At 38.1% G+C, this 12689-nt stretch overlaps 1 protein-coding gene across 1 annotated transcript in view; it reads left to right on the top strand.

The window, feature by feature from the left end:
• LOC101633572 (prolyl 4-hydroxylase subunit alpha-2) overlaps positions 1-5271 on the top strand; it is a 46681-nt gene extending 41410 nt beyond the window's left edge. The window contains exons 10-12 of the mRNA XM_012727745.1: positions 2772-2840; positions 3356-3452; positions 5201-5271. Of these exons, the coding sequence (XP_012583199.1) occupies positions 2772-2840; positions 3356-3452; positions 5201-5271 (237 nt within the window). The remainder of the gene's footprint in view (positions 1-2771; positions 2841-3355; positions 3453-5200) is intronic.
• Positions 5272-12689: the final 7418 nt, after the last annotated feature.

The raw sequence follows: 12689 nt of genomic DNA, 5'->3' as shown, positions 1-12689 counted from the left end.
GATTTATTTATTTATGCACACAAGAACTGGGGTACAAGCCAGAGGTTTAGGGGGTGAGAGGATTCACCAGAGACAGAGTGGGGAGGAGAACAGGTAGATTGACTGCAAATACACTGCTGAGGGGAGCAGTGGGCAAAACAGGAGAGATCTGCCATGCCATGTGGGTCACATGTGGATAGCTTCATAGTGCTACACTTTAACCCATTGCACCACCAGGAAGGGCCCTCATGGTCCTTTTCTCCATCTCTGAAGGTAGCAACTTAGTATCCTCAAATATCTCTTTGACTCTGAATGCCTGTCTTCCTCTTTATTTAAAGGACCATTGTGATTATTATGTTGGGTCCACTTGATATTGTATAGTAATCTTATCTTAAAGTCATCTTATTACTTGCAGTTCTTATCTCCCCTTTACCATGTAATATGACATATCCAAAAATTCCAATGGCTAGGACATTTTTAAAAAATAATATAATAGTTTATTTTTACATCATTTTGTGCCTTTTTCCATGTCTTAATCCCCATGGGCTTCCCATCACCAAATCACCTGTGTGCCATTACCATTGTCCAGTGCACTTCCTCCCCCCCCCCCTTTTTTGATTCCATTCCCCACTACACCCCCATAAAATGTCTCTTGTTCATTATTATTATTATTTTCTCCCCTGGTCCTTTATACCCCTGCTATGAGTGAAACCTTATGGTATTTTTACTTTTCTTTCTGGCTTATTTCACTAAACATGATCCCTTACAGCTCCATCCAGGACATAGATATCTTTATGGGACATTAATTTTCCTACTACACCCCTCTGTCTCTCAATCACCTAAGACCTCGTAACAGTCAATGAATTCTTTTCCTCTCTTATCCCATTTCAGTTCACCATTAGTGAAAGTTTGAAAATTTTACCACAATGGGGACTTCCATCATCACACTTGATATTTGTGATGGGTCTTCCTTGCCACGCACCAGAGAGATGAGCCCATGACATTTTAGAACATATTTTTAGGACTACTCAGTTTCCAACTTTTTTTTTAAAGATTTATTTATTTATGCATACAGAACTGATGTGTAGGCCAGAGGTGCAGGGGTGGTGAGAGGATTCACCAGAGACAGAGGGGGGGGGAGCAGAACAGGCTGAAAAAGAACACTGCTAAGGGGAGCTGTGGGTGGGTCAGGGTGGGTCTGTTGTACCATGTGGATCACCTCTGGGGCGGGGATCGAACTCATGCTGAAGTGACTTTTGCTTCTCAGTGCTGTGCTTTAACCCGCTGCGCCACCAGGGAAGGCCCTGGTTCCAACTTTTTTTAGCTTGATTTGCCTGACTATAGACTCTGAATCAAAGGTTTTCATTCAGGAATAGCATAACAAGGTATTTGAGGAAAATGAGGATGCGCAGTGCAATAAGGTGAACTCTAACATAGTTTCATCAGAGACCTGAATCAGTACTATGGGGAACTCTTCTACTTGGAAGGCCCTTTACTAGTTCCTTAAATTAAGGCAAGATGCTTAGATGTTTGTTCTCTAGCATCTGTTGTCTGTCTCCAGAAGGCAGTTCTTTTCAGATGTGACCAATGTCTGGGGAGGTATATACCTGTGAGCCATCAGAAACTAACAGAAACTTTAGGAATGAGCTTCTCAGTCTTGAAAGAAACATCTAGATGACTCACCACACATTTAAATTTTCCCTAGGCTGTTTGTTGAATTGAGTCAGAGAAAGGGAGAAGTAAATTTCAAGGGGTTAATATATAGAGTTACTTCTTTTCGAGTGGCCCTGTCAAGGCTGGGCAGTTGGAGAAACTCTTCCTGGGACAGTGTATTCAGTGTTTTCCAGTGACTCCTAGTATGATCTCCTGCTAACAAACCTCAAGGAAGGGGAAAGTGGGCCAAGTAGTGTCTATAGAACTTTTCATATGAATTCCAGGGAAGATATAGTTGGGAAAAAGCTAGGGATCGATCCTTGTAGCCTGCGGAGACAAGTTATAGAACACATTCTAGCTTAAGAAAGGGACAGCAGCAGGATTTAAGCTCCTGGAGAACAGATGATATTGCAACCTGTACATATTGTGCAATTCTGAAAATGGTACGTTTACGGGGAGTTGGGGGGGGGGGTCAGTCCAGACAAAGGTCCTGCAAAGGGCAAGATTACCTGACTGAAGAGTGATTGTTGCACTTTCTTTAATACCCTTCACTTGGACTCTACCACTGACTACTTTAGTGTTCAGAAAACTCTTACAGATATTTCTGACCTCACTGTTTTCTTTTGGGGGTCTTAGGATCCTGTCCAGGTGTATGACTATGGTTAACTCTTCTGACAGATGGGATTTGTCAGGGAAAAAGTGAAGTAGAGCACTACAATACATACCTGAGAGGTCCAAATATAAGTCAGGGAAGGTATGTTCCTATTTTGTCTGTCTCTGAGTCCCAGAGTTGGGATATATCTGTCTGAGGGTGTAGGAGATAACTCATGAATCCTGTGGAATGAAGGAAGACCTCACGTCTAGTTGAGGAGTTTGAGAGATAGAGGACTCAGGGCTAGGAGAAGGGATCATAAGGAAAGTCTTAATATAAACCAACTTTTGTTTTATGAAACAGCTCTCCCTTCTTGGAATTAAAAGACCTCGGAATAAGTAACCAGAAATAACTTGCCCAGATTTGTCTTTACTGAGACCTGAGATGTGATGGGGGAAAAAAACAGTTTGATAACACATCCTTAAGCAGTATGTAGAGTCTGGGTGCCTAGATAAGAAGGACAAACTACTGTGCTTTGTTTTCCTAGATGAGCAATGTAGAAGCTGGTGGTGCCACTGTTTTCCCAAAATTGGGAGCTATGTTTTCTCCTAAGAAGGTAAGTTCTATTCTTTGTATTTCACCAGTTGCTTTAAGATTCAGGCTTTGTCCATGTTCTTGCTCCATACTGTGACCTTCTTAACTGTGACTGGGATGGTTTCAGAAACTTCTACCTAGAGTCAGATCTTACAGCCCCTACTTTAGGAGAAGGAACAAGAACTGCATCAAGGACAGGTGACACTCTCCATATAGTAAGGGATAGATGATACCTGGGGAATGCCCCTACAGACCCAGAATTTTGTCATTTGTACACAGGAAATGAGATTACTTTCTTCCAGGTTGGAATTTCAAGAGCACATCATGGTCAGGTCCTACAGATCACATAAACTTGGGATGATGAGTATATAAATGTAGCTGAAGACTTTTGCTGAATGGAAAAAATAAAAATCTCCTATTTATCATACATGGAGTCTCTGGGGGTGGGGGGTTAAATATTGTCTCCAAGGGACCCTCTTTGATTTGTTGCCTCAAAACCAGTTCTAGGATGTGTTCTGAGATGCTGTCTCTCTCCAGGGGACAGCCTTGTTCTGGTATAATCTTCTTCGAAGTGGAAAAGGCAACCCTTTAACAATACATGCTGCCTGCCCTGTTCTTGTGGGCTGCAAATGGGGTGAGTAATCTAAGATCTGGGGTTAGCCATGTTGGCCTCAGACTGGGCTTTGGTGGTCGGTATTTGCTTGGAGTAAACTGTCGCCAATTTCTTACATAAAGACAAGAGAATTTCCTTCAATAGAATTTTTCTATAATAGAATTTTTCTATACTAGTTTATGAACCTCTTTTAGTTGTCTACCTCTCTGTCCTCTCAGCTGGTAAAGTATATCAAGACAACAGGTTGAGTGCCCCTTGAGCACCCTGAGAATGCTATAAGAGCCTTGTAGAGGTTTCTTCAATATGATTGTCAAGAGAAATCAACTCTGGCAAAGGTTCTGAGGGGCCTTAGGGAGAACTGGTGTGTCCCAGGCAAACAAGGCCCAGATAAAATAAGCATTGGCTAAAAGCAGCATAGAAAGTGTAGAAACTAGATGTATTGTCACTTGGATGAGAGACATGTGACACAGGGGTCAAGAGATGAGGCTTGAGCCTAGGCCCAAACCACAGAGGCTGAAGGTTGAACCTTATCTGGAAACAACTATGGTTTGCCATGGAGAAGCTTGAACCAGGATGTGGTAGTGATCACAAAGGAATGAGTTTATAATCTTCCTAAAGAGTTTTGGGGATAGTGATAGGTTCATAGATTAAGCAAATGAAAATGAAACAATTGATGAACTCAGGAGAAAAAAAAGGTTGCACAAGAAAAGTAATAAAAGTATAATTTACTAGCTGGTCAGGTATGAGCAATATTATATGATATGATTGAGTGTTAATTTAAACTTAGGACTTAACTATACTAAGGATAAAAGAGGGACATATGTAGTTTAGGAGTGGTTTAAAAATTCCAAATCTTTGTCCTCCATGATGGCCCATCAATATATAAGATCTAAAATTGAAAATTAATAAATAGCATTATTAAATATGTTATTTAGAAAATGAGGATATCAGAAGAAACAAAGAAGTTAACAGTCCTCTGGAAGTGGACTTTCCAGAGGAAATTGGGCATGATTAGGTAGGAGATTGATGTTTACCATTATAAACCATGTGGAATAATTCGATTTTTTTCAACTGAATATAATATTTTCTTTCAAAAATTGTGGTAAATTATATTTTAAAAGTAGTATGACTTTAGTATATATTAGAATGAAATTATTTTTTAATTCATTATAAAACAGTCTTTGTTAAGAAATGAAATCATGCTCATGTATATGTCACAGAGCTTTAGGTGGGAGAGCCAGCACCATCTCTGCCACTCTGTGCCCACAGTCTGAGGTTTATGCCTAGCTCCTCCAGACCTGACAGGCTTATCTTCTACCCCTCAGCTCCCAACCATAAAATCCTAATAATATCAAGTTTCTTAGACTTCTAGAAACAAACCAGGTGGTTCCTGTCTATATCTGCCTTAGTCTGTTTCCATTTTCTAGACCCCTTTTGATTATGAACCATCATGGTCTGTCCATTTTACCAGAATAACTTTCACTTAACTATTTGTTCTAGCTCTGGGGCCCCTTTCTTCTCTTACCTGATTATATGCTCCTTAACTCTGCTCCCATTGTAACCTGTAGATACCTGTTCTTGTGTCACTGGCAGTATTATGTGTAATTATTGTTGCCATGTCCATCTTCTTCATAGTTCATGAATACCTAAAAAAGTATCTTAGTCATGACTGAGTACCAGGTCCAGCACAAGACTGGGTTGAAGGGGTAATTGATTTTGATTGCTGACTGAACAAATGGGATTGTAACACACTTTTTCCCTGTTCATAGTTTCTAATAGGTGGTTCCATGAGCGAGGACAAGAGTTCTTAAGGCCATGTGGACCAACAGAAGTTGACTGACATCTTTTTTCTGCCCTTTCTCTTCCTGGCTCAAAGTTCACATCTTTAAGTGCACTGTGGCAGGCACCTTTCTGTTTTCCAGCCCCTGTCAGGCAAAAATTTGGAGAGGTATTTGTCTGGAGCAGAGTGGTAGGTTCTGGGCAAACTCACTTCTCTTCTGGTCAGTCTGTGTCATCTCTGTAGCCAAAAGTCAGGGTCAAAGTGGCTGCAACAGAGTCATCAATAGTGCTTAGTGATGTTTTGTAAATATTTTAGTAAATCCAGGTTCTTATACCTTGTTTACACATTTATTTTTATAGTATTTCCATTGATTATACATTAATCAAAAATAAAATGTCTCTGGAAAAACTTGAGGCCTTATTTTGGGTGTGTTTTTAATAGTGGTTCAGCATTTTTTTTTTTAAAAAAAGATTTATTTATTCATACAGAACTGGGGTATAGGCCAGAGATGCTGAGCGTGAGAGACTTCACCAGAGACAGAGTGGGGAGCAGGACAGGCAGATTGACAATGTACACTGCTGAGGGGAGCAGCGGGCGCGTAAGGAGAGGTCTGCCGCGCCATGTGGTCACCTCCAGGGCAGGCGGGGATCGAACTCATGCTGAAGTGGCTTAGGTTTCTTAGTGCTGTGCTTTAACCCGCTGCGCCACCAGGGAAGGCCGGTTCAGCATTTCTTAAGTATCATCTTAGCAGAGACCAAACTCGGGAATTTGTAGTAAATACCTTAGTGGAAAAGAGTCCTGGCTTTGCGTCGTCAACTCAGATTCCGTAGTCTCTGTTTTCCAAGCTTTAGTATCCCTGCTGCAAAGTAGAAGAGACGTTTTCTCCTTGCCTCACAGGGAATTATGAGAACTGTGATACAGTTACAACTTACAGTGATGCTTATTTTTAAATTGTGAAATGTATACAGAGAAGTATGCATAAATCATGCAGGAAGAACAATAAAATGAACAACCATGTTAATAATCCCCATCCACATTAAAAGAGGGCTATATCTTCTGTACCTTAAAAACTCCTTGTGGGAGACTTCTGCCAGAAAGAGTAGATACTCTTTTCTCTATTCCTCTTGCTAAGTAACAGCTAACATCTTTAGATTGAAAATATAAGAATACTCTGAAAGGGGGCGAAAAGGCAAACCAGCTAAGAATTTGGGGACACAAAGAATCCTGCAGAAGTACAGTCCCTTGGTTTCTTTCTGGCTCATATACTTAAGACATGGTACTGAAGAAGTTAGCAACCTGGAAATGCCAACAGATATGAACAAAAAAATGCCCAAAGAAAAGCTGTATCCTCTAGCTAGAGGCAGTGCAGCAAAGTAGAAAACTTTTTTTTTTTTTAAGATTTATTTATTTATTCATACAGAACTGGGGTACAGGCCAGAGATGCGGAGGGTGAGAGGATTCACCAGAGACAGAGCAGGGAGCAGAACAGGCAGATCAATGAAGTACACTGCTGAGGGGAGCAGCGGGCGGGTCAGGAGAGGTCTGCCACGCCATGTGGTCACCTCCGGGGCAGGCGGGAATCGAACTCATGTGGAAGTGGCTTTAGATTCTCAGTGCTGTGCTTTAACCCGCTGCACCACCAGGGAGGGCCAGTAGAAAACTTTTTAACTTTAATTAATAAATTTTCTTCTAGCTTTAGCTGTACCCTCCAAGTTTCGTATTACTTCTCAGTCCACTGTATTTTTATTTTCCATATGATTTGTTCTTTAACTCATAGGTTATTTAGAAGCATTTTTCTTAATTTGCAAATATGAAGACTTAAAATCTGTTGTTAGTAATTTCTAATTTAATTATATTGTATGTAGCTAGAAAATGTAATCAGTTTTTGTCCTTTAACATTTTGTGAAGCCCTCCCTGGTGGCACAGTGGGTTAAAGCACAGAACTGTAAGCTAGCTGCAGCTTGCTTCAGTGCAAGTTTGATCCCCAGCCCTGGAGGTGACCCATGTGGTGTGGTAGATCTCTCCTAGCCTGCCTGCTGCTCCCCTCAGCAGTGTACTTCATCATCTGCCTGTTCTGCTCCCCACTCTGTCTCTGGTGAATCCTCTCACTGCCTCTGCACCTCTGGCCTGTACCCCAGTTCTGTATGCATAGATAAGTAAATAAAATTTTGTGAAATTTCTTTAATGATCCAACAGTCATTTTAGCACTGGGAGCAGTATTCCATATGTATCAATTAAATCAAGTTTGTAAACCATATTTTTCAAATAGTCCATCTCCTTATATTTTTTTCCAGTGAGTTATTAAGAGATATTAAGAGTGATGCATTAAGCTCTCCCACTATGATTGTTGAGACATCTCTAGTTATCCTTTTATTTGTTAATTTTTATTTTATATATCATTTTGAAGTTATGGCCTTAGGGGTGTAGAAATTTAGAATTGGTAAGTTTTCCAGGTGACTATAACTTTTATCATGATACATTTATCATTTTTATCTTTAGTGGTAATGTTAGTCTTAAAGTTTTTATTTTTTTTTATATTTCTATGGTTTCATCAGATTTCTTTGGTGTTTGTATGATTTACATTCTTACAGTTCTGTTTTTTTGTCTTTTATGTGTCCTTTGCTAACAGTATATAGTTGGACATTTTAGTGCAGTCTTTTATTTCATTTAATTCACTTTTAATTAAATATTCATATATTTGAGTTTTAAATCTATATTTTCTTAAGTTCCTCCTGTTTTTTTTTTACTTGTTCATTTCCTGTTTTTCCTCCTTGCCTTTTTTAAAATTTCATTTTATTCCATCTTCTCATTCTATTAATTGGAAGTTATAAACACTTGTTGATCATTAAATAGTTTACAAACAAAGTATGATTTACCATCTTCTAATATTGCTTAATACCTTAACCTTTTCCTCAGTAATTGATATGCAAGGATCATAGACTGTTTTTAATTTATATATTCTTTTCTCATTGTTCTGCCAGTTACCTTACTTTTTAGTTTCTTTATGAGATAATGTTAGATTTATAGAAAAGTTGCAAAAATAGTATTCTCATATGTAGCTTGCGCTAATATTAACATCCTATATAACTATGAAGCAACTGTTGAAACAAAGATTGGTGAATGCTGATAAAATATTTTATTAGTGAAGATGTTTTTGTTTTTTGTAAATATAACTTTTCTGTTATAGTGTTCTGTTTCCTGATTCTACATTTCATTTATTCATGTCTCTTTAGCCTTCACCAGTCTGTTTCTTAGTCATTCCTTGTCTTTTGTGACCTAGACAAACAAGTTTGAGTAATTCTGCTTTGCTTTGTCAAGTGTTCTTTACTTTGGGTCTGTCTGATACTTTCTTTTGATGAGCTTAGGGTTATGCATCTTTGGGCAGGATCACACAGAGCTGTTGTCCTTCTCCTAGTTCTTCATATCAGGGAGTACATGATGTCAGTATGTATTACTGGAGATGTTAACCTCGATCACGTGGTTAAGATGGTGTCTCTTAGGATTTTCCATGGCAAGTTACTATTTTCCTCTTTATAAGTACTAAATATTTTGAGACTGTACAAATATATTTTTCCTGTTTACATGTTCACCCACCAGTTTGAGTATCCTTTGCTAGATTTCACCTTTATACAAGTTATTAATGTAGTGTTCCATTGGTAATTTTCTGTTTTCCTCATTTCTTCTGTATTTATTAATTGAATCCCTTTAAGGAACATTTGTCTCTTCTTCATCAGTTGTTTGCTTATTCACTATCTTCTGTGTATCACTACTCTTACTATTTATCTCATTTTCTGTGACATACTCCAGTATTTTTAAATGTTTTGTTGCTCAAATTGTCCCTCTTTAATCCATTTGGCACTTTTTCAGATGATCTGTAATCTTTCAGTATACTGGTGATAGATATCATTATTTGGAGTTTTTGGATTCAGAGAGTGGGGTCCTTGGGTTTACTCTGGGAAAGGTTTCACCAGAACTCCTTTTTCAGTGGCAAGTGTTGAATTTCCTAGGCAAGTTTCTCCGCCAGACAGAGATGTTAGTTACATTCAAAAGAACAGGTTTATTAAGAAAAGGGCCAGAGTAAATAAAGGACACTTGCATAGACACAGACAGGCAGAAAGAGCTGTGCTTTTGTGGGGGCAGCTTTAGGTTTTATCATCTTTCAGTGGGGAGGGGCTCATCTTTATGAGTTTGTTGTTGATTTTGAATAACTATGTAGGATTTGAAAGGGACAGGAGAGTTTACAATGGGCTCAGTCTCCATATATTCACCTTCAAGTCTGTGCTCTTGGCACTCCTCACAGTAGTCTGACACCTGTCAAGGTCTCAGTTCCTATAGCTGGGCTGATGTATATGTTACTCCCTTCTCCCCCCACCTCCCTGTGTGAGTCAGCTTTACGTTTTCTTTTCTTTTCCTCCATCACCTCTGCCCCTTTTTTCTATAGCACTTGATACTGTGTAGAACCAAAAAATGTACCAAAAGGACCATCTCCTATTTCTCTGCCTCAAATCTGGAATCAATAAATTCTGCTAGAAGCTGTGGTTCTTTTAATTGTAGAATGCTATTTAGGAATCAAGCTCTGGAAACTAAGTTGCTACGAACGTATCACTAACTTTCCAGTAGCTATTGCTAGAAAATAAATGTAGGTATACTAAACCATATATTCATACACATCTATATTTTCCTGCCTAGGTAATTTCTGTGTAAAAAAAATATTAGCCTATATTGATAATTCTAACTCTATGTCATTACCATAGAGTTCACACTAGCTTTTCCCTTTACCTAATTCTACTTCTTACTTGAATACTAAGAAAACAGACTTTCATTATCTGTAATATATTCATTTGCTCAAATCTGGTATACCAATAATTTCAGAAATGCTAACTTAAACCCTTTCATGGAACAAATGTTACTAACTATACTACAGTACAGGAGTTATATGCAGTTCTTTTACCTTAACCATTACAGTATCCAGTCAAAACACTGTTTTCTAAAATTACCTAGGTGGGCATCTTTTTTACTCCTCTTTTTCAGTATAGTTATTAAGTAAACCATAAGTGTGAGTTGACTAAATTAGACTAATTTGCCATAGTGTGGATTTCATCTTTCCCCTCATAATCTTCATTGTTACTTTTCAATTTTTATACAGTAAAATTTACTCTTTGTAGTGTATAGCTCTATGGTATTTGGTATATGCATAGAGTCATGTATCCACCACAATAACTCCAAAGAATAGTTTCACCACATCAAAAATTCCTAATCATTTTTCTTTAGAATCAACCTTTCTTTCTAACCTCAGCCCTTGTTGGCAAACCTGATCTGTTCTGTAGCTTTTCCTGTGCTTCATATCAGTTGAGTGAAGCATGTAAGTTGAGTCCCCTTTTGAGTTTGTGTTCTTGTGCTTAGCATAATGCATTTGGTATTCACCATTGTTTGTTTTTTTTTTTTTTTTAGGAATGTGCTCTTTATTATTAATTTGTCAGTTTACATGGCTGCATACATTTGTGGTTACATTTTTACTCTTATATGTGTACCTAATAAGAAGCATTTCTATTGTATGGAGGTGCCATTTGTATATTCATTTGCTATTGAAAGGCATATGGGTTGTTTTCAGGTTTTAGTAATTATGAATAGAGCCACTATAAATATCTGCATGCAGGTTCTGATGTGGACATATTTCATCTTTCAAGATCAGTAAGTAGGGTATCTGGATCAGATTATAATTCTTGTATAATTTCCCAAACTGTCCGAATTGTTTGGAAAATGATTTTGTATTGGCAGAAGCAACATGTGAGTATCTCATTTGTTCTGCATCCTTGCTACCACTTGATATTGTCATTTTAATTTTTATTTAAGCAGTTATAGGTATAAGGTATATCTTATTATTTTAACTTTAGTTATGCATAATAATAAATGTGTTCTGTTTGCCTTCTGTATGATTCCTTTGGGGACTTTTTTTTCCTTATTTTTTATTAATTTATATATATATTTACATTATTTTTAACTTTTTTATTTTTTAGAGATTTATTTATTGATGCATACAGAACTGGGGTACAGAGCAGAGGTGCAGGAGCAGTGAGAGAATTCACCAGAGGGAGAGTGGGGAGTAGAACAGGCAGATTGACAAAGTACACTGCTTGAGGGGGGGCAGTGCTCGAGACGGGGGGGGGCAGTGGTCGAGACGGGGGAAGTCTGATGCACCATGTGGGTCTCCTCCCTGGCTGGAGATCAAAATTGTGCTGAAGTTGCTTTGGCTAGCTTCATAGTGCTGTGCTTTAACCTGTTGCACTACCAGGGAGGGCCTTATTGTTCATTTTGAAATGTTTACTTCCACCCCACATACTTCATCTGCCCCTCATCACCATAGACCCCCACATTCCTCCCTCCCTCCTTCTAATCCTTCTCTGTCCCCCTCCCCTTTCGGGAGATTTCTGATTGGCTTTTTTGCTTATTAAAAAATAAGGTTGTTTGTTTTCTTCTTGAGTTTAAAGAATTCTGTAGTATGTTTGTAAAATTGTATATGTGTTTTATAAGTACTTTCTCCCAGTATATACTTTGTCTAATTTATTATTTTTATAAATCACAGTTTTTATGCGTACCTAAGAAATATTAGACTAACCAAAGACTTTTCTCTTGTATTTACAGAAATTCATAATTTTATATTTTACATTTATATCTATGATCATATTTTTTAAAGGTTTATTTGTGCATAAAGAACTGGGATACAGGCCAGAGGTGCAGGGGCAGTGAGAGGATTCACCAGAGACAGAGTGGGGAGCAGAACAGGCCGACTGATGAAGTACACTGCTGAGGGGAACAGCAGGTGGGTCAGAAAGATCTGACTCACCATGTGGATCGGGGATCAAACTCATGCAGAAGTAGCTTTAGCTTCTCAGTGCAGTGCTTTAACCCTCTGCGCCACCAGGGAGGGCCCTTTCTGCTCAATTTTTGATAGTGTTCTCTTTTTGTTGAGTTGTATAAATTCTTTGTAGATCTTGTTTATCAATCCCTTGTCAGATTCATGGTGTTCAAATATTTTCTCCCATTCAGCAGGTGATGGTTTGCTTTTTTATTTGTCTTTTTGCAGAAGCTTTTCAGACTAAATAGTCCCAGTTTTTTAATGTTTTCTTTCTTTCCTTATTTTTGGAGACAGATTACTAAAGGCATTCCTGAAGCTTATCATGAAGTATTTTTGCCTGTGTTTACTTTTGTATATTTTATGGTATGGAGTCTTACATCCCAGTGCTTTAAGCATTTTGAATTGATTTTTGTGTATGGTGTTAAATAGTTGTCTAATTTCATTCTTTTGCATGTGGTTTCCTACTTTTTTGCAATGCCATCTGTATTCTAATCTCCACTGTTTTCTTATTCAGAGCTTGGATTTCTGTCTTCTGTTTGATGGTTTTATTTCTAAGGACACATACCTGTTTTTCTGGAGTTTCTCAGTGTTCTTACATTTCTTTGAATTTCTTTTTTTTTTT

This window comes from Condylura cristata, unplaced genomic scaffold, assembly GCF_000260355.1.
Source record: "Condylura cristata isolate star-nosed mole 26May11 unplaced genomic scaffold, ConCri1.0 scaffold00021, whole genome shotgun sequence".
NCBI classification, from domain to species: domain Eukaryota; kingdom Metazoa; phylum Chordata; class Mammalia; order Eulipotyphla; family Talpidae; genus Condylura; species Condylura cristata.
Note: the sequence above shows the minus strand (reverse complement) of the source record. Positions and strands in the feature narration are given on the sequence as shown.